Source organism: Sander lucioperca, chromosome 7 (assembly GCF_008315115.2).
Source record: "Sander lucioperca isolate FBNREF2018 chromosome 7, SLUC_FBN_1.2, whole genome shotgun sequence".
NCBI lineage: Eukaryota > Metazoa > Chordata > Actinopteri > Perciformes > Percidae > Sander > Sander lucioperca.
In genome coordinates this window covers 35,412,402-35,437,666 of record NC_050179.1, presented here as the reverse complement: position 1 = coordinate 35,437,666, position 25,265 = coordinate 35,412,402, and the positions used below count along the sequence as shown (strand labels likewise).

The window sequence follows — 25,265 nt, the reverse complement described above, 5'->3', positions numbered from 1 at the left end:
TTTAAATATCGATTTGTGTAGCAGAACATAAGTACAGTACCCCGTGAGTCACGTAGCTCATCAGTTACAACCGGAGTGAACCACAAGAACCCGGATGTTTCATTACATTCATCTCCGTTAGCCAAGAATGCTAACTGAAGTTAGCGTAGCATGCTAGCTAGAAATAGACGGAGATTGATCTCAGCTACACAGAATAGGTTGGATAGAGACCAAACTGTATGTTTCTTGGACCCACAATGTCCAGATAAACCTGTCTGAATGGACTCTGTGCTGTTGCCTTTATTTAAAAAAAACATTTAAATTATCTTCTGGTGTCCTACGAAGCTTGTTAGCTAGTAGACGGACCCGAACGTAACTTAGCAACCCAGCGCACGTATCAGAGCCTCTGAGGGAGCGAACAGGTTTTAACGGAGTCTGTCTGGAGGAAATGTTTTTGTGATTTAGTAAAAATGTCTAAAGTCCAAATAATGAGAGCTTTTGTGAACCAGCGACTAACTGCGGCTGCTGAAGAGATATTTGGGCTGTTTGAAAGAACGATAACAGAGTACGAGGAGGAACTTGAGTTCAGTTTAAAAGAGAATCACCGACAACAGAAACTACTGGACGCTGTTTTAAACCCTGAAGTCCGGTTACACAGAGCAGGTTGGTACAACTTCATTGTTATTATAACCAGGGCTGTATGCTGTAAATACTTTACATGGCAAAAGACATGTCTATATATCAGCGAATGTATGATTTTGAGGAACATCAACTTAGCTACCAGCCTGCAGTCCCTGTAATAATTGATATAATGGCTGTAATTCATCATTTGTATTATCTTATAATACATCCGAGGGCTGTATGCTGTAAAGCCTGAAACGTGGATGCAACATAATGAACGTTTCTGTTCTTAAACTGCTGGCTATCAACTAATAGCTAGTTAGTAGGTTATTATTTAAAGGGATATTTCACCATTGGAAAGACGAATATATCTTTAAATTGGGTCATTTATGTAGTAGAAATGTGAAAAAAATTATAGAAATTGGTGCCTCCTAGGCCGAGATAAGCCAGAAAATGTGTTTTTGGCTCAAATGGATGAAAGACACCAGACTGCTTTAGACTCCACTCCCAAGCCACGCCTACCGTTTACAGACAGACAGACAGACAGACAGACAGACAGACAGACAGTGAGACAGTCAACTCAACTCAAATGTGTTTTATTGTCATTCCAACCATATACACGAAACAACGTTTCACCGTGGCTCAACTGGTTACACATTTAAAATATATAAAAACGACATACGAATGCTCTGTAAAGAGAGGGACGATTTTAAAATTGTCGGCCGATTTTCCAATCCTGAGAGACCCCACACGTGGCGATAAAAAATCACGGATCTAACAGTTTTGGTCGTACAGCTTGTGGTGCTCAGCACACGGCAAAATCAACACATCACACACGAACCGATCTGACTCCCGAGCATTCCCAGGTCAGACGGGAAATCTCGCAAAATCCCTCGAGATCAAACGTGACTTCAGAGTAAACAATCATGGCGGACGAAGAGGATGCAGTGGCGATAGTTTGTAGTTTGTTTTTAACCGAAAAAAAATGTTATCAAAAGAAAAGGCGATGGTCAAAGAAGTGGAGACAACGCGAGCATGGACTATACTTGCTCTACTCATCTCCGACGTCCACCGGACTTTCTGGTGCGCCGTGCCGCCAGCTATTTTGATTTTGTTTCCCGGTGCTTTCCTCGCCGCCTCGTCACCTCTCTTTCTGATTGGCTACACGCCACAGTCCACAGGCTGCGTGCTCGTTTGTCCCCGGGGGGACACCACACACGAGGAGGAATCGGGCCAAAACAATCCAACATGTTGGATATCCCCGATTTGAGATGGGAGCGGTCCCGACGTCCTTCCGAGCAGACGAGAGCAGTCTTAACACACCACACACGGCAGGAACATCTGATCAGATTATTTTACCATAATCGGAGCATCCTTAAGATTGTCGGAAGGGGTGAATCGGGGCTAAAATCGGCCTAATTATCCTGCCGTGTGAACCAGGCTTAACACAGCACACCTCGACTAGTTTTACCCAGTGACAGAGCAGCAGGCCTGGTAGCTGGATAGTCCGGTACACTGTTGTTCAGCCATGTTTCCACAACAAAAAAAACACAGCAGTCTCTGAACTCGCGTTGGGAGTTTTGTTGAAGTTGGCTGTAGTCCAGTTTGTTGTCTAATGAGCGGACACTTGCAAGCAGGATTGATGGAACAGGTGGCCGGCTAGCGTTAGCTTTCCACCTAGCTAGATTATACTCGAGCCCCCGTTCATGTTTCACCGCTGAGGATGTCCCCCCCACGATCGCCCGCTACGGCCGGTCTGATTGCCCGCTCCTGCTACCGCTGCCCGCTGGTCAAACTAACCTGTACAGCGGGCCGCAGCAACCTCTTATTTCCGAACATTCATCTCTCCCCCGCCCCCCCGAGTATGGAGGAAATATTTATTCATAATTCAAATTGAAAGTCCAAAGAGAAAACGAAGCGAAATCAAATTAAAAATATTATTATTTTACTACTCTACTAGGAAAAATCATGCCATAATTAAATTTAAAAAAGAAAAAGGAAACTGAAAAAGCAAAGTTGAAATGTAAAAAGTCAAATTTAAAATGCAAAGCTTAAATATAAATGCTTAAACTGAAATCTTTGAAATCTTTTACTGAATGACAGAAACATCAAATATGAAACTCAAAATGTGAAATGGAAAAGCTTAAATAGAAATACTTAAATTAAAATCTCAAATAGAAAAAAACAATAATTTTCAATTTTCAATTTGAAGATTTATCTTTTGAATTTTACATTTGGTAATTGCCTTTTGACATTTTAAGATTCACCATTGCTATTTCTATTTAACATTAAGGCTTTTCATTTTTAAGTGATTCTTGTCAATTCAAATGAGGAGGCGTGGCCTAACGGCTGGTGGGGGGGTCGAGAGACTTCCAGCGGAGACGGCGGAGTCTCTGAGCTTCATTGGCCGGCCGGCGAATAGGCAATGCCGGCCGCAACGAGCTGGCTTGTCACGTTAGACTGGAGGGTCTCAAGTCCGACAATTTTCATCCGTTATTTCACCAATTCAGTAGTTGGTGCTAATACCAGTAAAATAACACGATTCTCGATGCCGATTTCGATACCACGGTAAAAATAAAAAAGGATTTTCTAAGATTCCATGTACTTTAACTTGAAACATGAACTTCTTTGTTAAAATATTTGAAAAATATCAAAATGTCATAACAAGACATACAAAACATGTGCAATAGAGCAGTGGTTCCCAACCTGCGGTCCGGGCACCCCTTAGGGGGGCGGCAAAGATCACAGGGGGGGCGCAAGTCTTTATTTGGTTTGAGGTAAAAAAAAAAGAAATTTGCACATTTTAAACAAATCAGGATAATGCACTAGAATATATAATGAATACAAAAGTCTGTATAAAAACTATATATTTTTGTTCTTGCTTAAAATTGTAGGCCAGACCTCCGGGACCTCTTAACCTGGGACCCTGCTGTCATCAGGTCAGCTGCTAGCTGCTAGCTGCTAGCTGCTATCATCCTCGTGTTTCCTGCCGCCACGGCATCACTATTTTATGAACGAAACACGGCGGAGAAACGTTGCTGATAACTCCTCTGTATCAAAAAAGAAAGTAAGGCTCTATCTCAAGAGTAACCTCAACTTCGGTTTCAGGGGGGGGCTCAGCTTTTCTTAGACATGAGTAGGGGGGGCGCCAAGGAAAAAAGGTTGGGAACCACTGCAATAGAGCATAGGACAACATAATGAAGTGCTATGAATGGTCATAGTACAACAACTAGTGTCCCCAGACTTCCAGGCATCTTTTCAAAAGGTACTGTGCAAAACAACAACAGTGTTTCTAACAGTTGTGTGACCAGAGACATGACAAGCCCTGGGTAAATATTTGAGATGTATTTGAAAGATGGAAACAGCTTAGAGCCCAAAAGGACGCCGAGTTGGCAAATTTCCTCCTGAACAGGTAGCTAAGCATTAGCTTCAGGCTAATATATCACGGCTACAATGGATGGGCATTTTATGTCATTTCAACATTTGTGTACTCACATTGAATTAAATAGCTAGAGTACCCGAGTTGGTTACTCGCAAAAACAATTCAGACACAGCCAGTAAAGTGATCCCGACTGGTCCTGGCTAACCGTGGCTAACACAGCCATGCTAACACAGCCATGCTAACACAGCCATGCTAACGCTGCTAACAGCTACCATTACCGGATGAGCAGACAAGCGGGCCACGGCTGTTTACAACGTGTAGCCTGTTCAGCGGCCGTAGCCGACAACGGAGAGTTATTTGAAGCCAAGAGAGGGGGGCTGTAAATCAGGAAGAGAGGACCGTGAGTTTGCAGTGAACATGCCGTTGTTTAGGTTGGGTAGAGTTGACTCCCATTCATATTTTTCCGAAAGATATGTACCGGAAGTAGAAGGGCGTAACTTCGGCCACTTGTTCGTGACCTCCTTCTTCTGAATGTATCGACTGGACACTCTGAAGCGTATACTGCCCCCATCAGTTCCAGAAGAGGCGCAGCACCGATGCTGCTAACACTGGCATCGTCGCTAACGGTGCCTACGGTGCCTCAAAAAAATGGGCCTCGTCGGAGTTTTGTCAATGGGCATCGTCGGCGTTTTGTCAATGGGCATCGTCGGCGTTTTGTCAATGGGCATCGTCGGCGTTTTGTCAATGGGCATCGTCGCGTTTTGTCGTGTCGGTAGTATCGGTTCTCGTGACATCCCTACCAACAACTGCTGAACAACACTGACACAGTCCTCGTCTTATCCACCACTCTCTCGCATGTAGTCTACTACTGTAACTGACACGAAGACCGAAGTTTTCGAGACGGGGACGGCACCAGGCGGGAGGGCATGACACGGGAGGCTCCAGGCTGCAGCCATACAGTCTCAAAGTTTTCCCAAACTTGAGATCTTAAAGAGGCCAGCGGGTCCTCTAACTCTTGTGGGTCGCCACTACTCGCCATACTCGTCCTTTCGTGCTGCTATCTCTGACTCACTCACTGGACCGTCGACCTGCAAAAAACTGCATGTAGGCGGAGGAGCTCGGCTAGCTCCAGAGCTAAGGCGGGGCTACAGATTAGGTGTCCCTAGAACCCGCGTATCTAAGAGTAGTTCTGCATTATATTAGTTCCGCATTACATTAATTAATTTGCACGCAAGTTTTATTTATTTATTTTATTTAGTGACGCATCGACACAAATTATTTGTGTTGACGCATTTATGTAATCGATGATGTTGACGAATCGTCCCAGCCCTACTCATTTGCAAAATTGAGCATTAAAACCTCCAGCTTGGTGAGAAAACAAGCCGGGCGGTAAATTACAGTTCTTATAATAGGCAAGGCACATTTATTTATAGAGCACTTTCTCATACTCAGAGGTCATTAAAAGTGATTTACAGGCAGAAACAACAACAAATATACAATTGAGATACATGAGAAGACAAACATATTATAAAGGCATAACATAGTTTAAAAAACAAATAATAAAGTAATTAAAATACCATCAAGCAAGACTAATTGAAAGCTCTGGAGAAGAGAACAGTCTTTAACTTAGATTTAACAGTTGGTGCATGCCTTAGATCCAGCTGAAGCTGATTCCAGCAGTGGGCAACATAATAGCTGAAGGCCGTTTCACCACTCCTGGAAAGAACTCTGGGCGCCACCAACTGACCAGTACCTGCTGATCTGAGAGACCTACCAGGCTCGTAGTCATTAAACATGTTGGCAATATACTTGTGCATGTATTTTATTCTTCTCCTTAGACATCCAGCAGCTGTCGGTGGTTAAAGCAGAGGTTCCCCCTGAGCAGCAGGAGTGGAGCTCCAGTCTGGACCAGGAGGACCCAGAGCCCCCCCCACACATTAAAGAGGAACAGGAGGAACTCTGGACCAGTCAGGAGGGAGAGCAGCTTCAAGGGCTGGAGGAGGCTGATATCAAGTTCCCGTTAACTTCTGTCCCTGTGAAGAGTGAAGAAGATGATGAAGAGAAAGCTCAGTCCTCACAGCTTCATGGAAGCCAAACTGAGGAGAACAGAGAGGCAGAGAGAACAGAAGCTGATGGAGACGACTGTGGAGGACCAGAACCAGCCAGGAACTCAGATCCAGATAGTCCTTTACAACCAGCTACTCATGACAAGACTGCAGACTACTCTGAATCTGAATCTGATGACAGTGGTGACTGGGAGGAGACGAGGGAACCTCAGTCAGGTTTAAACCCTCTGAAAAACAATGAAGTAGCTGTAAGTGATGTGGAATGTAATACTGGAAACACATCAGTTAGCTCCTCTGAATGTGCTGGAAGCTTTGGCCACAAGAAACCTCTGCAGAAACACTCTGGAGTCCAAACAGGAGGGAAACCATTTAGTTGTTCAGTTTGTGGTAAAAGCTTCTCGCTGAAGAAGACCTTAACGAATCACATGAGACTTCATTCAGAAGAAAAACGTTTCACCTGCTCAGTTTGTAAATCACATTTCTCTTTCAATAGCGAATTGATTAGACACATGAGAATCCACACAGGGGAAAAACCATTTAGTTGTATGTTTTGTAGTAAAAGTTTTGCACACAAGCAACATCTGAAACGTCACTTGGTCGTCCACACAGGGGAGAAATCGTTTACTTGTTTGTTTTGTAGTAAAAGATTTGCAAGATCTGAAACTCTGAAACAACACGTGCACGTCCACACAGGGGAGAAATAATTATGTGTTAAAGGTGTAATATGTAATACTGACAGCTAGCGTTTAAAATGGTTACTGCAGTCCAAATTCCGAATACTGGAGAGAGCCGGCCCCTCCTCCCCAGACTCAAAGTTTACAGGGTTGCCAGGTTGAGAACGCTGAACCCAAAGTCCCACAATGTCAATCAGTACGTTTACATGCACATAATATTCTGGTTTTTGCCCTAATTCCGAAAAAGACGATATTCCGACTAAGCTGTTCACGAGGCTAATGGAAGTGAGTATTCCACTAGTAAACCTGTTTACATGTAGCCGTGCAAAACATTTCAAAGTTTACCAGCGGCGGAGGACTTGTTGGACCGTGTGAACACAGCGTCCCGCTTTCATTCCTTCAACCAGCTTCTTGAAAAGGTCGGCGTAGCGATGTGTGGGCATATCCAAAAACCTGTTGATATCCAAGTCTTTGATTATGTTTAAAAGTAGCTGTTTCTCCTTCTTATCAGGTCTCCTGCCTTGCAAACTGTTGGCCTGTTGATTTACAGTAACGATAGCAACACACAGAGCTGACCATAAGCCTGCGGTAAAAACCCTGATTGAGACACACATTCTGAATGCGCTGTATACATGTCCAAAGAATGCCTCTAAAACCCGGATAATACGGGAACACCACTCGCTGCTATTGGCCATATTCAGACACTTAGGACCTGACGCACTTTCCGGGTTTTTCGCGGTACTTTGTTTCCGATCATCACCAAACGTATTAGCAGAATTGATCTATACCCATCTAACAATCTACGTATGAATTTTCATATATGTACATGGACATTCACTAATTAATCTAATTAGTATATGAAAGTGACTTTGATGAGGGAAAGAAGTAACAACACTTGAGCGACAATCTTTCCCTCTTAAAAGTTTCTATTTTTACTGTACTTATTGCATAATTCAGAGTTGTTGAAGCAGGTCATTTTATTGTGAAGGACGGAAGTACGATCTGGTAGTTTTGACAGCATTGATGGGACTTAATATCCCCAAAAAACCAGCAGCGCCCAGTGTTTACAGCGAGGAGCTAGGGGTGTCCGGTTATGGCCGAGGGTAGCGCACGGCTAATTCACCGGTGACAGCGTACTTTAGCCGGCTCTTGTAAAATAAAAGCTAAAGTAAACCGTTAAAACGATATAGCGTTAGAAAAGGTAAGAAGCTACACTGAAGTTTTACACCATTAAATTAACTGAAAACATTAATAGACCATTTATATTCGTATTTGAACAGATATTTTGATGGAACGTTAGCCAATAAGTGTCCGAACGTTGACACAGTGACGCTAATCGGAAAATGCTATATTCAGAAAAAGGCCTTATTCTAAATATCCAACCGGAATATGCTGTTGACATGACCTGTATCAAATTCAGAATATTGTCATAATAATAGTAGAATATTGGCGTGCATGTAAACGTACTGAATGTTAGCCAGATGCTAGTAGTCATCCAACATCCTGATTTTCTCTTCTACTACTTTCAAGAACAGAAAATCACTTGTGTACTAACTATTTTGAGTGCATAGGGCGTCTACACTAAAGTGTGGCCATGCACTGCGCGGATGCTGAACTCAAACGGCCAAATGTTGAGTTTAGATCACTGGACACTACTCACACTCGACGGTCGCCATCTTTGTGACGCCCCCAACGTATTTTTAAAGTTGTTCTGCAGCGGTTATTATTGAAACAGCGAAACAAGAAATATACAAATGTATATACAGTAATATATGTGGTTTCTTTAATAAGTACCAATATACTGCCGTCAGTACGGCCAGAGGTTTTCAATTAGTCTCACCCTGTGACCCACATTTTCCCGTGGTCATTAAGTTGCGACCCACTTTTAATAGAATTCAAATCAAGCACATTTATTTTTCAAAAATAGCCTTCGAAAACACACGTATGTCATAGTTTTTTTTATATATACATACACATATTTAAGTCCATTTCAGAGCACATTGATAAGACACTGAGGAGGAACATGACAACTGCATGGACAAAAGTGACTAAAAATAAATTAAATATCAAAACTACACAACATCCTTAATATTGCAGCGGCCAGCAGGATGCCGATGTGTTGACTGTCCTGCACGGCAGTGCTAAGGATCATGGGACTAGGTTATTAACGTTATTAACTAGTTTAAGTGTGTAAATGGTGTTCTGTTAGAGTTTTCGTTACCTAGGTTTTTAGTCTTGATTTAATGTTCATGTTGGGTTTCCATGACTGAGACACTGGGGTAGATTGATGACCTCTGTGTATCGAGTGTGTGTAGAAGATAATAAACTTTCGTAGATTTTAATATCTCTGGCTCTTTGACTTCTTCCACGTAGTTTGCTACAATATGGAAACATCAATCCTTCTGTTGTCTTCCCGTCGACCATTAACTTGTTGTCCGTCCGGGTCTAAATTGAAAATTATTTTTATTTTGTGCTTTTTCCAATATTTTAGTATGCTTTTGACGCTGTTTTAAACATTTGTCACTTTCTTCAATGCTTTTTTTTTTAATTCATGGTCAACAAACCTAATTTAAATGAGATTATACCTAATTTTTGAGTTGAAAAAAGCAGAAATTTTGAATTATTTTGACTAATAGTTAAAGTCAGAGGATGTTGAGTGGATAGTCACAGACTGGTATATGTTAAAGTTTAGTCAGGATACTGTTTTAAAACCCTTTTACACATTTTTTTTGAAATGCTATAAAATTTAATAAAACCCCCAAAATTCAATGGAAGTCATTAATTTTACCTGCGAAGAACGTTGTATGGCTTCCATACAACGCACACATGCATCCAAGTTATGTTTGGGCAATTTGGATGAATGAAACCCATATTTCTGATATAAACTTAGAAAACGGGTCAAATTGGACCCGAGGACAACACCAGGGTTAAATAAAACATAATTCTAGCCTTCCTACCATATGATTAACTTTGACTAAGTTTATGTGTAGCTGAATAAAAAGTTTGTTGCTGCATGCTCTGCAAAATAATGTACTAAAAGCAGCTTGTATACACGTTACATTACACATTATGGTTACATGTCAGTTTGTAACGAGGTGGGAATCATCTTACTGGTCAACATATAACCTTGAAGCTGCAATGGTTTTTGGTAAAAGATTCTTTGCTATTTCATGTCCTGAGCCAATTTCTTCTGTTTTTGCTTTACTGTAAACACTGTTTTTGTGCCACAACTGAAATGTAACTGTAACTGAAAGAGAAGTGTGGTTAAGTGTGTACATCCTTGTTTCTTCTTCAACATGGCCCACAACTAATCTCACATTATCTCTTTAATATATCAGAGTGATTCTGTAGTCTTTCTGGATTGGGTTTTAGGAGTTGAGCATCGCCATGGTACATCTGCAGGAATGTATGAAGGACAACAGGCGTTTCCATTTAAGCCATTTATTTACTCTGCACACATTCAGGGCGAAAGCAGATGATGAGGCTTGACAGTTCGGTTTTTTTCTATCAATGATAAACAGAAAAGACAAATTACAATACAGTTAATCAACATAACAAACTTAACGATTAGATACCTAAACAAACAATACGTATAAGTACTCTTACCCGAGGGGGTGAGAGGTAGGCCTACCACTGCTTAAATTTAGAGTACTATATAACAGATAAACATTACATTGACAATTACATAAGAAATTGAACTAAATCATGTTATGAGGATACTGGTATTTCCTAAAGGCTACAATTAACAAATCATGTGCACTTACACGCAATATTATTCCTGTAGTCTCAAGGCAAACAGGCAAGAAGACAATTCAGCATTTACTAATATATATACTGGTTAAGCATTAAATCACATCCACTTGCAAATAACCATTAGAGTAACACAACATACGAGGAAAGCAGTAAAATCACTTTCTCACACACAACCATAGAATGTGCATCTGAATCGTGAGGACAGACGGCCCTCACATGCTGTCTCATGTTGCTGCCAGCGAGGACAAAGGAAATGGGTGGGACTTATAGAGTAGGCCATTAGTAGTGAGTGAAGTCAGGTGAGTTTGGACCAAGATTGGTAATGAATGAAGTTAGGTGAGAATGGTTAAGTCCATGCCATGAAAGTGGGCCACTGAATAGTATGGCTCTACTCTGAGAAAATCTTTTTTAACGGAGTCTGTCTATAGGAAACGTTTCTGTGATTTAGTAAAAATGTCTAAAGTCCAAATGCTGAGAGCTTTTGTGAACCAGCGACTAACTGCGGCTGCTGAAGAGATATTTTGGCTGTTTGAGAGAACGATAGCAGAGTACGAGGAGGAACTTGAGTTCAGTTCAAAAGACAATCACCGACAACAGAAACTACTGGATGCTGTTTTAAACCCTGAAGTCCAGTTACACAGAGCAGGTTGGTACAACTTCTTGTTATTATTAATTTAATCTGCTGCGAAACCAGGAAGGAAGTATTCACAACCGATACTGAAGTAAATGTACAAATGACTGTTAGAAGTAAAGGTTCTGTTTAAAATGTTACTTCAGTAAAGGTATGTAGGCCTATGTATATTCAGGTAAATGTAGTTATTAAAGGTATAAATATGCCCCCTGTCACAAACATTCTCTGGTTTCAGCTCATCCCTCTATCAGTGAATCTCCTAAACTCAGGACATACGGAGGGTGTGAAATTAGGGGCTGTGTTGCACATATTTGAGTCCACTTTATGTCTGTTACTGCACTTTAATTAGAGCTGTAACCATTCCAAATGTTTCTGTACAATGGTCTCAGCAATCATTGCGATTAGCAATAGAGTTCTTTCAGTCAAATAAAAAAAATGTTTTTCACATTTTCAAGCAGATTCTAGTTTTGAGTGAATCCCAGGATACATCTTTTGGTTAAGTCACTGTTATGTGACCCAGATAATGAGAGTGCAGTGATTCCAGACCACACAGTGGCGGTAATGTGCCTCTAAGCCATGACATTTACCTGCAGTAAGGTTAAAACATAGTCTATATCCTTGACGTTCCACTTCCTTGATTGCTCCGTTGCCGCTGGAAAATCCGCCAGATTTCACTCATTTAGGCCGGATATTCGTTACCTTCCTCTTCCTTTGTGTTGGCGTTCTAAACTCTGGTGGATTTGTGAGGACTATGGTTAACTGGTCCTCAGATCTCTGCAGGGTAAATCCAGACAGCTAGCTAGACTATCTGTCCAATCTGAGTTTTCTGTTGCACGACTAAAACTACTTTTGAACGTACACATGTTCCACCAAAACAAGTTCCTTCCAGAGACTATTTTGCAGAGGCACCGCCCAAGACGATTGTGATTGGTTTAAAGAAATGCCAATAAACCAGAGCAAGTCTTCCTCCCATCCCTGAATGCTATGTGGACTAGCCAGACCTTCCTCCAGCGCTCTTTGGAGGAAGGTCTGGCAAAGCGGGACTAAGTCATAACAGATGGTTTAGTGTCTTTGGTTATAACTCTTTGGTTAGTTGTTTATACTTTGCCTCGTCTTTTTCAGCTCACGTCTTTCGTCGGCTTGATATCCACACAGTTTTGGTTTTCTTTGAGACTAACTGTCAAATATCATCTCCTCACCCCAAAAACACGTGGACTTTCTAGTAACGTTAAACAAACAGTGCTCTGACATAACAGTGCTTCGGTCTTTATCTTTATCTTAAAGTTGAACTTAATTTTCCTTAGGTAAATGCATAACCCAGAAAAGAACATAAAACATAATTAATATATAAAACTTACTACAGATTATGTAAAAAGATCTTGTCAATGTGAAATTACAGTTTTCTAACAGTTTTCTCCGTGTGCATGTATTTGATTCTTCTCCTCAGACGTCCAGCAGCTGTCGGTGGTTAAAGCAGAGGTTCCCCCTGAGCAGCAGGAGTGGAGCTCCAGTCTGGACCAGGAGGACCCAGAGCCCCCCCCACACATTAAAGAGGAACAGGAGGAACTCTGGACCAGTCAGGAGGGAGAGCAGCTTCAAGGGCTGGAGGAGGCTGATATCAAGTTCATGTTAACTTCTGTCCCTGTGAAGAGTGAAGAAGATGATGAAGAGAAAGCTCAGTCCTCACAGCTTCATGAAAGCCAAACTGAGGAGAACAGAGAGGCAGAGAGAACAGAAGCTGATGGAGAGGACTGTGGAGGACCAGAACCAGCCAGTAACTCCGATCCAGATAGTCCTTTACAACCAGCTACTCATGACAAGACTTCAGACTCCTCTGTATCTCAGACTGATGACAGTGGTGACTGGGAGGAGACTAGGGAACCTCAGTCAGGTTTAAACCCTCTGAAAAACAATGAAGTAGCTGTAAGTGATGTGGAATGTAATACTGGAAACACATCAGTTAGCTCCTCTGAATGTGCTGGAAGCTTTGGCCACAAGAAACCTCTGCAGAAACACTCTGGAGTCCAAACAGGAGGGAAAACACATTGTTGCTCAGTTTGTGGTAAAAGATACCTTCTGAAGAACTCCTTAAAGGGATATTTCACCGCAGGAAAGATGAATATGTATTAAATTGGGTCATTTATGTAGTAGAAATGTGAAATTATTTTAGAAGTTGGTGCCTTGTAGACCGAGAAAAGCCAGAAAATGTATTTTTTGGCACACGTGGATGAAAGACAACAACTCCCAAGCCACGCCTAACGGTTACAGACATAGACAGTAAGGCAGTCAAGTCAACTGAAATGTGTTTTATTGTCATTTCAACCACATACACGAAACAACGTTTCACCGTGGATCAAGTGGTGTTACACATTTAAAATATATAAAAACGACATACGAAACAGGCTACATTTAGTGCACACACATTATAGGGTCCGTAAAGTTCAGCTAATGCATTGGTAGCATTAGCGCTAAACACAGCCGTGAATTTGCATGTAATGTAGACTGGTCAGCATTTAACAGTCACAAACTCCACCAGCAGTTAGCAGTAGTTGGATAAAAGCACCCCTTTTCTGCACCAGTCCGTGTCCGTGTTAACACAGCCCACCTCCACGAGTCTTACCCGACAGAGCATGTGCTCGGAAGGCTAGCAGGCCTGGTAGCTGGATAGTCCGGTACACTGTTGTTCAGCCATGTTTCCACAACAACAAAAACACAGCAGTCTCTGAACTCGCGTTGGGAGTATCGTTGAAGTTGGATGTAGTCCAGTTTGTTGTCTAATGAGCGGACACTTGCAAGCAGGAAGAATGGGACAGATGGCTGGCTAGCGTTAGCTTTCCACCTAGCTCGAACTCCTGCCCTCGGTCCGTGTTTTCCACTTTCGATGTCCCCTTACCCGGCTAGCGGCATCGAGCGACACCGCAGGCTGAGGTGCTGGTCTCCGTAGCAGCCGAAGCTCGCGTAGTGTGTTGAGTATTCCATCTGTAATAAAGTTTCCTGCATATTCTCCGATCTGTACCAATGTATCCCGGTGGTACACATGTGCGGTATGCGGAATGCACATAACTGTTGAAAAGAGAGAGCCTGTTTAGCTTAGCTTCAAGATGGCTGACACTCGACTCGCATCGGTAGTGACAGTCCCACCCCCTACGGGCGGGTTGAAAACATGCGGAACTAGCTGGCTGTAGTCCATAGCCTCTAGGCAAAAATGCCTCCGATGACGCTAAATGACGATTTTTGCGTCATTAGAGGCTTTTTTCCAGACCCACAATACAGAGAAATCCAGTCTCAGGGGGGGACATGAGGAAGGGAAGCACGGTTATTCGAAAATACTACCCGGAAGTATCCCTTTAACGACTCACATGAGACGAGAAAAATGTTCCACCTGCTCAGTTTGTAAAGCAAGTTTCTGTAAACCTGGCGATTTGGTTAGACACATGAGAATCCACACGGGGGAAAAACCATTTAGTTGTTCAGTTTGTGATAGAAGATTCTCTCGGCTCAGTCATGTTAAAAGTCACAAGTGTGTTGGTGAGAGCAGCAGAAAGAAGTGAAGCTGCAGAGATGCTCGCTGAGACAGTTAGTCAAGTACTGAGTTCAAGTCTTTGTTCAACACTAATCAGCTATAAACTGTCAGATTTAAGGCTGCTACAGAATAAGCTTGTTTTCAACTAAAATGAATACACAATCATTTGTAATTCTGTTTTTATTTGTCTTTATTTTATTTTCTAGCATACAGCCTTATGGTATCAACAGTGAGGAAACTCAAGCAAAGTATTCAACCTTGTTACTATTCAGTAATGTTTTCTCAACAGTTTAAAGCTTTAGTGCGTAACTTTTTGATATTAATGTCTGTTACATTCAAGCCATTGCCAAATGAGTCATTACTTAAAATTCCTCTTGGGGGCGACAAACTACGCACTATAGCTTTAAAGTCCTTACATCCTTGTTTTTGCTTTACTGTAGAAACTGTTTTTGTGCCATAACTGAAGTGTAACTGTAACTGGAAAAGAAGTGTGGTTAAGTGTGTCTAAATCACTTTATGTTAGAGCTTAGATCAGGCCCAAAAAAATCAAGCCCGACCCTACCTGAGCCCGTGCACGTTGTGTCCGAGCCTGGCCCGACACATTAACTGTAACTATGAGCCCGAGCCCGATTTAAATCCGACAATTTTTTTAATACGTGGGCCGTTATAACTGACGTTCTCAACTACAATTCAGAGTTGTTTTAACTACAGAAATCTGTTTAGAATTATCTCAATGAATAATGCAACAAGGACAAAGCCTGTAAACTGCGTTGTTTGTTTATTCAGAATGGAACGGATCGCAAATGGATCCAAATGAAGAAAAGTAAAAAGAAAAACTCAACCCTAGCTCTCTCCCTCAGCCGAATAGTGTGGGTACCAGATCAAGGCAGCAACATAATCAAAGCCCTGAAACCGTGTAAGAGACTTTCTTGTCTCCATCACCTAATTAATACTGTCCTTCGCCACGGTGTGCATGCCATTTGCGCTGGCCGCACTACCCAGAGCTACGGGAGAAGCTGGAGAGGCATAGCTTTCTCCCCACCCAATTATGCTAATAAAGTAATGATTAAAAAAAAACACAAATGCTTGATCAAGGGCCCGGCCTGGCCCGAGGATAGTGGCGCAAATATATATGAAATAGATATGAAGTTCGGGCTCGGCTCGGGCAGAGAATCTAAACTCTACTTTATGGGAACTGAAGGATGAGGAGATGGTCATCCCATATTCTTTTTCTCTTAAAAGATTTTTGTTTAGTCAGATTTAAGGTCCTAGGCTCTCATTTATAAAACTGTGTGTAGGATCCTTACTAAAAGTGTACGTACGCCCAAAAGCCAAAAAATCTAATTTATAAGACCGTGCGTATGCACATCTGTAAGCAATGTTCCCTTTATAAATCACAATTTTACCACAAGTGTGTGTATACGTGAATCAGCCTCTTATCCCGCCCTGTACACGCCCATTTTTAACCATAAACGGGGATGGACTGACAATTTGTGCTTTCGGGAAAAGTCCAGAACGAGTCAGCACAAAAAAAGTCTAATAAAGCGATATTAACAGCCAACAGCAGGGGGCACTAATACGATTACTTATATGCTATGTGTAAAAAAAAAAAAACAACTGAGGAAGAAGAGTAGGCCTACACTATTAGACGTGAGAATGGCTAGTAGAAAACGTAAGGAGAAAGGTGGATGGGAAAAATTCAAAGAAAAGAGGGCCAAGTCTCTCGAAACTGATGCAGCAAAATTTAAAAAGCTCACAGAGCTTTTTGGTTGCAGTGCAAATGCCAGCAGGAGCAGTAATGTAGTCCTTGACGACCAAAGCAGCACTGCATCACTTAACCAGAGTGTAGAGGACCAAGTGGAAGCTGAGCCTGAGCATCCACAGCCTGGTCATGTTGAGGGACAGATAACAGAGTTAATTTCACATCAGCAAGAGGTACTGGTTATTATAATAGGCTGTCTTTATCCCTATCTTAGCGAATTGCATAGTCAGCTATCAACATGGGTGTGCATCATGATTATGAAAATGATCGTGCCATTTAGTGCTGTAAAACTTAACCTGTTTAATAATTTCTGTTAGGTTAATTTGAAACATTAAACACGTTAGAAACAGAGATGGGGACTCGAGTCTGAGACTCGGACTCGAGTCGCACTTAAGTCGCACAAACAGCTGACTTCAGACTTGACTCGGACTCGAGCTTCGAGACTCGTCAACAACCTGTTTTCATGCAATTATTGCTTTTTAAATCTAAATTCATTCATGTATTTCTATTTTCTACTATGGCCCTTTGCCATAATGTGCAACGTAACGCATGTGCTATGCCTTATGTCCACGCACTCACATCAAAAAATGCATTGACGATGGCGACACCAAGTCCTCCCAGAGTTGTGCCTTTTGTCATTAGTTTTGCTTTCAATAACTTGGTAAACAGTGGCAGTAAGAGAACAGCTACATGCAAGGTGTGTGGCACCAAGATAAATGATGCCGGATCAACAACGTCGAACTTCATCAGGCATCTCAAAACACACCCAGATAGGTCAGTCACTTGCTAATGTGAAAGAGACGTTACATTTAGAAAATATCGTCACAGGTAACAAGCTAACCATCGCAAAGTGTTGTGCTAATGCTGGGAACAGGCAAATTGTATCTTTATAGTTGTATCCATATGATGTGACAGCCTTAGGTTAATATTTCACCAGGTTGTTGTTAAATAGCAATACGGAAAGTATCAGTTCTCACATGTTGGCACCATGGTTGGTGTATTAACTTTCAATACAGATGTTTCCCTCGAACTTTGAACACTGAAAAATGTAATGCATGATGAGGTTGGGTTTTACAGCCAGTAAGTAAGAGTAAAGAGTTCTTAATTTGTGTTTCTTCAGATTGCATTGCAGTAGACCCCATCAAGTTATCCTACAACTGATTGATACTGTACTGTATGGATGGTAGCTACAGGACATGCTTTGAATTCATAAGATTTAACAATACAGTGTTAGGGACAGATCAGATGGCCAGAGACTTGAGACTTGAATTGGACTCGTGGCAAAAGACTTGAGACTAGACTTGTACTAACCCCTCAAAGACTTAAGACTCAACTTGGACTTCCAAAAAATTACTTGTGAAAATCTCTGGTTAGAAATGAATGGCGGGTTGACCACGATGTCACGTCGTTGTATATGAGAGGTTGTAGTGAGCTCACTTTTGCTGCTAGGATGAAGACTACGGTATTAAATTAAACGGGAAAACATCAGGCTTGCATTGGTACCACTCTAAACGTGCTAACAAACAGGGAAGGGGGCTAAATAATTCACCAAATTTAACCAAAAGTTTAACCGAAAAAAATCCTAGCTTGCACTTTGTCCACAGAGAAGGACATCCTCATGTCCCTTGACAATGACCTCATAATAGACAAAGTTGCTGAGAATAGTGCCCTTCTCAAGAAACTTTTACTTCCCCAACATTAAATTTGCTTACATTATATTTGAATAGTTATAAGTTATAGTATATAGTAACTAACACTCGTGTAGTTTTGGTATAGGCCTACAATATATCTAATCCCCATGTTCAGGTACAGCAAATAGCCTACTTTAGCTCTGAAAGTGTTGTCAGTAAGGCCGGTTACACACTGGATGCGTCGCGCGAGCGTGTCAGCCGCGCGGCGTATCCGTTTATATTTCGGCTCCCATGTTAACAGGTTAGAGCTTACACACTGCCTGCGTGAGACGCACGTCTCGAGCCACGCCTGAGACGCGTGCCTGCTAGAAATAGAACCGACGCCTATTTTTCACACGAGACGCGAGCGTGTTGGAAGCGTTTCCAGACAAAATAGAATAGGAAAATATGTTTACATGTCATTTAGACACGAATGCATATTAATAAATGACATCTTGATGTTTGAAAGTCTCTAGGTTTTGACATCAATGTAGATATAAATGTAATAAAAAATTTCAGAGAAAAGAGTTTAAAAATATAGCCCCTGTCATACAGAACGAAATATTCTGTAACATATTTTGCAGTCAGTACTGCCGACGTTGACTTACTTTAATCAAATCAGTAGGCTATATATTTATTTTAAGTTTAACAACTCTCTCCCCATACGTCGAACACGCCTGTATATAAAGGGTAGAATAGGCTACAATAACAACGTAGTGTGTGTTCTGAGTGACGGTCCAGCTACACAAAGTTGTTATAAACAGACAGCCCACTTACCCAGTTTTCAGACTTTGAATGTGTGGGCGCTACGTCCCGAGATCAGCCCTCCCTGTACCTAGCAGCAGGAGCAGCGCCGCGTCAGACACGCTTCTGGTGTGTAGGACACAGAAAAATCCACGCAGCGGCCACGCTTCTGAGACGCAACAGAAACGCCACGCTCGCGCGACGCATCCAGTGTGTAACCGGCCTAATACTCTGTCCTGTTTTATAATTCTAAGTTTGTGTAATTTGGGGTTTCTGTCTGTTCCAGTGACATTTCATTATTTGTATTTTATTTTCAATGCAGATGTAATGGCATTGTACATTTTTTTGTTTGTCATTAATAAACACAACCGCAATTATCATCATTGGTTTTTTGACATTGGTTACTTGCTGTGAATACCTTGTCTGAGTATTGTGACATCCTGGCTAGTGTCTGTCGCGCATGGCTAGGGGCGAATAGCCGGACGATGGGCCTATTTGGGAGAAAGTCCAGGGCTGTTTTTTAGCCCCAGTCCGTCCCTGACCACAAATAGTCAATGCAAAGCACCTCATTACATTACATGTCATTTAGCTGACACTTACTAACTTACAAATGCTATATATATATATATATCAGAGGTCGCACGCCTCTGGAGCAACTAGGGATTAAGTGTCTTGCTCAGGGACACATTGGTTGATGTATCGCCGTGGGAATCGAACCCGGATCTCCCACACCACAGGCATGTGTCATATCCACTACGCCATAACCACCCACCTCATGAATGCTGATCAGTATGTTAATGACCCTGGCAGGTCGTGAATTCCTGCAAATTGAATTATAATTTCAGCCTGTTCTCACATAGTGTAGGGAAACCTGATCTATAGACTACCTATATTAATAATACCGTCCAAAACGGCAGGCATTACGGCACTCGGGGGACAGCTTCGATATACCAGACCTATATGATAAGATTTAACAGAACTATATATTATATCCAAACAAGCCTTAGTGATAAAGTTGAAGATTATAATATTTATAAAAAAACACTTAACTGTCTGCCATTTCCCTCAGGCAACAGCCAACTGCACCCAGAGTTGCGAGGACCTGTATTTGGACCGGAATGGCACGGTTCCGGCGCGTTGCCCTCTCTACTGGACCCAATTAAGTACATAGATCCAAGAGCACAGCTTTAGGGAATTGAAATCGGCAGATTAGCCGGTCATCGTCATGGTCCCTGAAGCCTCTTTCTCTCCTGATTCATCCATTAGCGTAGTCCTCCTGCAGTGCCAGCAGTGCCATCATGCAGCATTACGCACGGGGTTCACTGCAGTATTTACAGTATATGTTTACAACAATTTGTGATTGTTAACACCTTTCCAAAATCACAGCATCAACTGGTGGTATCCCTCACCCTGAGATACAATTTGAAGACTAAAGTCTAATAGGCAAACACATTTTTCTTCACGCAGGTTTGGTCACGAACAGAATTAAAGTTCGGACCGATAACGAGGACATTAAGTGTAACAATTGCGCGAGAGTTTAACGTTTGTATTTTCAGACTTTGACATTTGATGATATATGGTCTTAAAGACCAATATTTAGTTATTTACACCATGTTCTGCAGTTATCTAATGCTAGGGTATTTGATGCTATCCTGTATTCCATGGAGTCGGGCCATCTCCTCCTCCTGCGCTCCGTAGTGGACTCTGTGACAGTGAGACAGCACCGATTAAATATTAAGAACACATTTTTAAGATTTTAGTTGGATTTTACAAGGTGTTTATGGAACAATTATCACTCAGTACAAGCGCAAATAAGACTGCTGGATTTAATCTTCATGATAACATGGATATGGAGTGAAAAAATGTGCGTGATGCATCAATACTAAATACAAATATTATGAGTAAACGTTATTCCCACATGTACTTTCTGCAGTCTGACTTCAGTTCACCACCTCACCATCTGCATTGCCAATTCCCATTGTCTCCAAAATGTGCGTACGCATAGGTCAGAGTTTGCGTGGAGGACCGCACATTCTCCCGTCAAGTTTGTTTTTTATAAATCACAACCTTTGCGTGGGAAGTGGCGTACGCACATTTTCAGCCCCGTTTTGTGCGTACCCTGGAGAGACAGCAGATTGAAGCCAATCACCTCAGCAGAGTGCATGGTACGCTGCACTCTGCCCTTGTCCTTGGGGTGGCAGCAGCCTACCGGATGGTGATGAAGCAGCTGAGGATGGACTCAATGGGTACGTCTCAAAGCCCTTAAATTGCATCCCTGACTCCTCCCCCTTCCTCCCTTCCCCTCTTCTTAGACCCTCCCACCGAGTAAGCCCGGGAGAGACACAAAGGAATCATCGGAGGAGAGAGGCAACGAGCAAATGTGTTTTAGAGGGATGAGATGTCCTTTCCTCTGAAGCGTGACATTAATACCTCAGCTGTATGGGTGGAGTTAACTACTCCTTCAGCTGCACGGCTTCCGGGAAGGCTGCTCTTTGTATCCTCGGCTATAGCTCCTCGGTGATCCCTCCTCGGGGACAAAATAAGAGCTCTGAGACGGCCTTCACCGACGAGGGACAGAACAACTTCCGGTTCAGCTGAGCAGCCGGCGGTGAGATGGCAGTAAGACGAGTGCTTGCACCATCTACAAACTACAACACCGAAAAGAGATACAACAAATATATTTATTAATTTAATGACTAAATGAGGTAGTGTCTCCAAACTTACCTCAATTATAACTAGTCTCCTGCTAGTTGTACTATAGCACTTAATAAGCATATTCATAATTTTGGGGAATATTTTAGGCCAAAAACATTTAATACATGTCATAATTACAGTTATCCAAAACTACTCCACACATAGAAGCCCCGTGCTGGTTGTACTACAACATGTAGTTATCAAAAATAACCATAATCATAATATTTTGGGGATTTTGTTTTGCCAAAAACATTTAATATTTTCATTATTAAATAGAGTGGTGTCTCTAAACTTACCTCACACATAATTAGTCTTCTGTTGGTTGTACTACAGCACTTACTTTTTTTTAAATGTTGGGAAATATTTTTTGCCAAAAAAATGTAATATATGTCATGTCTCCAAAACTACTCTACACATAGATGGCCCTGCTGGTTGTACTACAACACGTAGTTTTAGGGAAGTGTTGGGGATTACCTTCTCTGTGTCCCCCCCTTTTGGGACAATGTGTCTGACTCCAATAAAAGACCGATATATCCCCCGGATCAATTGGTATTTCATTGATCCTAAGCAAGAACAAAATAAGACGATAAGATAAAGTCAAATACATTTGTTTAATCAGTCAAGCATCGGAGTTTCAATACACAGATCTGTGGGATCACAAAGCACGCAGAGACTAAGTTTCCCTAGCAACAGACAAAAAGCTGGAGCCGGTCCAGGTATCTCTAGTGTGTCAGACCTTGTGAGCCCTGATCTATTCTTCCCCTCATGTCTTATACTTTCTTTCTTGAGCCCCCTCTTCTTCTCCAGCACAGGGACTGTTATCTTCACAAAACACCCACCAGGGTGGGGGCCACTGTGTTATGTCTCGTCCTCATTTGCTCTCACGTGAAGCGGTACATTTCACTTGTTATTATTACTCAATGTACTTTGCTCGAGACTCATGACCTTTAACTATAAGTAAATATAGATTTAACAGAGACAAACTTTGTAAACAAAACAGAAAAGCATTCACATCCTGAAACAAAGTTCCTGCACATCAGAACAAAGAAACTGGAACTGAAATCTTTACTGAAATGAGTGAACGTGCCAGATTCTCCTTCCCTGGAGGTGCACATAGAAACAGAATCACTCCGATATATCACAAGACACGTTGAAGAAGAAACAAGGATGAACGCACTTAACCACACAGATACAGTCACACTTCATTAATGGCACAAAAAGTTTCTACAGTAAAACAAAAACAAGGAAGTACTAGGGTTGGGTATGTTTTTTTTTTTCTGGCACCATTGTAAACTTATTGTTTTACCCTAGTAAGGACTTTAAACTGGAGAGAAACGTTGCTGAAAGAAGGTTAAATATTTTGCTCCAGTTTCACGACTGCTGATAATTCGGCTCAAACCATAGAGCTGTATAGGCCAGGACTCAACGCTAACTTTTTAAAGTGGTTGCCGGCTTGGCAACCAGGCATCAGCTTTTGGTTGCCGAAATTGACAATATGGTTGCCATGTTTTAAACTGCCTATATTTGGAGCATTTCATTTCTTATGTAACTATACCACGCATTTTAATAATGAAACAATGAGAGAATGGCTTGCAATATAATTTCCCGTCCCTCTCAAATAGGGGTGCAACGGATCACAAAACTCACGGACCTGATCCCGGTTTTGAGTCACGGATCGGATCAATTTTCAGATCAGCCCAAAAAAGGGGGGAGTTTAAATGATTATTAAAAAAGTTATAATAATAACTTTTAACAGTAATTATTTCTTTATGAAGAGTGGGATGGACACAAATCAACAGTCAATATTATTACATTGATTGCGTAGCTCCAGTTTGGCTGAAAAAACGTATCTATGAGTCTGTATCAGCCTGATGTCTGACAGTTTTTAGCTGATCAGTGTTGAACCAAGCCCTCAGAACGTTAATCCTGCTGCAAAAGAAATTGGCTCAGCAAGTATCTCTGCAGCTTAATTTATTTCTACTGCTCTCAATAACACACATGGTTTTTCACACAATAGAGCAGTGTGAATCTTGAACTACAAACTGAGCAACTTAATGTTTTTTTTCCCTGTGTGGATTCTCATGTGTCTTATCAAATTGCTACTGGTACTGAATATTGTTTGAGCAGGTTAAACGTTTTTTTTTCTTCTGAATGAAGTCTCATGAGAGTTGTTAAAGTCTTCTTCAGAAAGAATCTTTTACTACCAACTGAGCAACAACAGTTCCCTTATTTGATTGCTCCTCGGTCCTTCGTTGAACTGGAAGTTGTTCTGGCTCTCCTTTGTAAAGGCCGTCTCAAAGCTCTTATTCCTGCCTCGAGGAGCTAGGATGGAGGAGGGACCTCTGAGGAGCTATGAGCGAGGATACACCAAGATAGAGGAGGGGCCTCTGAGGAGCTATGAGCGAGGATACACCAAGATGGAGGAGGGGCCTCTGAGGAGCTATGAGCGAGGATACACCAAGATAGAGGAGGGGCCTCTGAGGAGCTATGAGCGAGGATACACCAAGATGGAGGAGGGGCCTCTGAGGAGCTATGAGCGAGGATACACGAGAGCAGCCTTCCTGGAAGCCGTGCAGCTGAAAGCCATCGCTAACTCCGCCCACACAGCTGACGAAGTTATGTGATGCTTCAGAGGAAAGGATGTCTCCTCCGTCTCTCCCATGCTTCCTCGGTGGGACGGACTAAGCCGGGAGGAAGGGAGGAAGGTGGATGAAAACAGGGATGTAATTCAAGGGAACTCAGATTCAGCACTTGTGTGGATGGGCAAGTGTCGTTTCAGATGTTGCTTTCGTGCAAATCTTCTATCACAAACTGAACAACTAAATGGTTTCTCCCCCGTGTGGACAGCCAAGTGTTCTGTCAGAGTTTGCTTTAATGTAAACCTTTTACTACAAACTGAACAACTAAATGGTTTTTCCCCTGTGTGGATTCTCAGGTGTCTAACCAAATCGCTACTGAAAGAAAAATTTGCTTTGCAAACTGAGCAGGAGAAACGTTTTTCTTCTGAATGAACTCTCATGTGACTCATTAAGGTCTTCTTCCGAAGGTATCTTTTACTACAAACTGAGCAACTAAATGGTTTGACTCCTGTTTGGACTCCAGAGTGTTTCTGCAGAGGTTTCTTGTGGCCAAAGCTTCCAGCACATTCAGAGGAGCTAACTGATGTGTTTCCAGTATTACATTCCACATCACTTACAGCTACTTCATTGTTTTGCAGAGGGTTTAAACCTGACTGAGGTTCCCTCGTCTCCTCCCAGTCACCACTGTCATCAGATTCAGAGGAGTCTGAAGTCTTGTCATGAGTAGCTGGTTGTAAAGGACTATCTGGATCGGAGTTCCTGGCTGGTTCTGGTCCTCCACAGTCCTCTCCATCAGCTCCTGTTCTCTCTGCCTCTCTGTTCTCCTCAGTTTGGCTTTCATGAAGCTGTGAGGACTGAGCTTTCTCTTCATCATCTTCTTCACTCTTCACAGGGACAGAAGTTAACGGGAACTTGATATCAGCCTCCTCCAGCCCTTGAAGCTGCTCTCCCTCCTGACTGGTCCAGAGTTGCTCCTGTTCCTCTTTAATGTGTGGGGGGGGCTTTGTGTCCTCCTGGTCCAGACTGGAGCTCCACTCCTGCTGCTCAGGGGGAACCTCTGCTTTAACCACCAACAGCTGCTGGACGTCTGAGGAGAAGAATCAAATACATGCACATGTAGAAAACTGTTAGAAAACTGTAATTTCACATTGACAAGATCTTTTTACATAATTTGTAGTATGTTTTAT

The 25,265-nt window shown here is 42.1% G+C and overlaps 2 protein-coding genes across 5 annotated transcripts in view; one reads left to right on the top strand and one right to left on the bottom strand.

Annotated features, from left to right (window-relative positions):
* The window catches only part of LOC116036326 (zinc finger protein 510-like), a 99,658-nt gene that overhangs the window by 66,038 nt on the left and 8,355 nt on the right, over positions 1–25,265 (bottom strand). The window lies entirely within an intron of this gene.
* LOC116036342 (zinc finger protein 135-like) lies at positions 104–13,245 on the top strand. 3 transcript variants are annotated; one of them, XM_036003672.1, is made up of 3 exons: positions 104–642; positions 5,821–6,412; positions 13,137–13,245. In XM_036003672.1, exons 1-3 carry the CDS (start codon positions 450–452, stop codon positions 13,234–13,236), a joined length of 885 nt encoding a protein of 294 aa, XP_035859565.1. In that variant the 5' UTR covers positions 104–449; the 3' UTR covers positions 13,237–13,245. The 3 variants fall into 3 exon arrangements, with proteins under 3 accessions (XP_035859565.1, XP_031135730.2, XP_035859566.1); XM_031279870.2 differs by lacking the exon at positions 13,137–13,245 and having other exon boundaries at positions 5,821–7,086; XM_036003673.1 differs by lacking the exons at positions 104–642; positions 5,821–6,412 and adding an exon at positions 10,865–11,121 and having other exon boundaries at positions 12,554–13,245.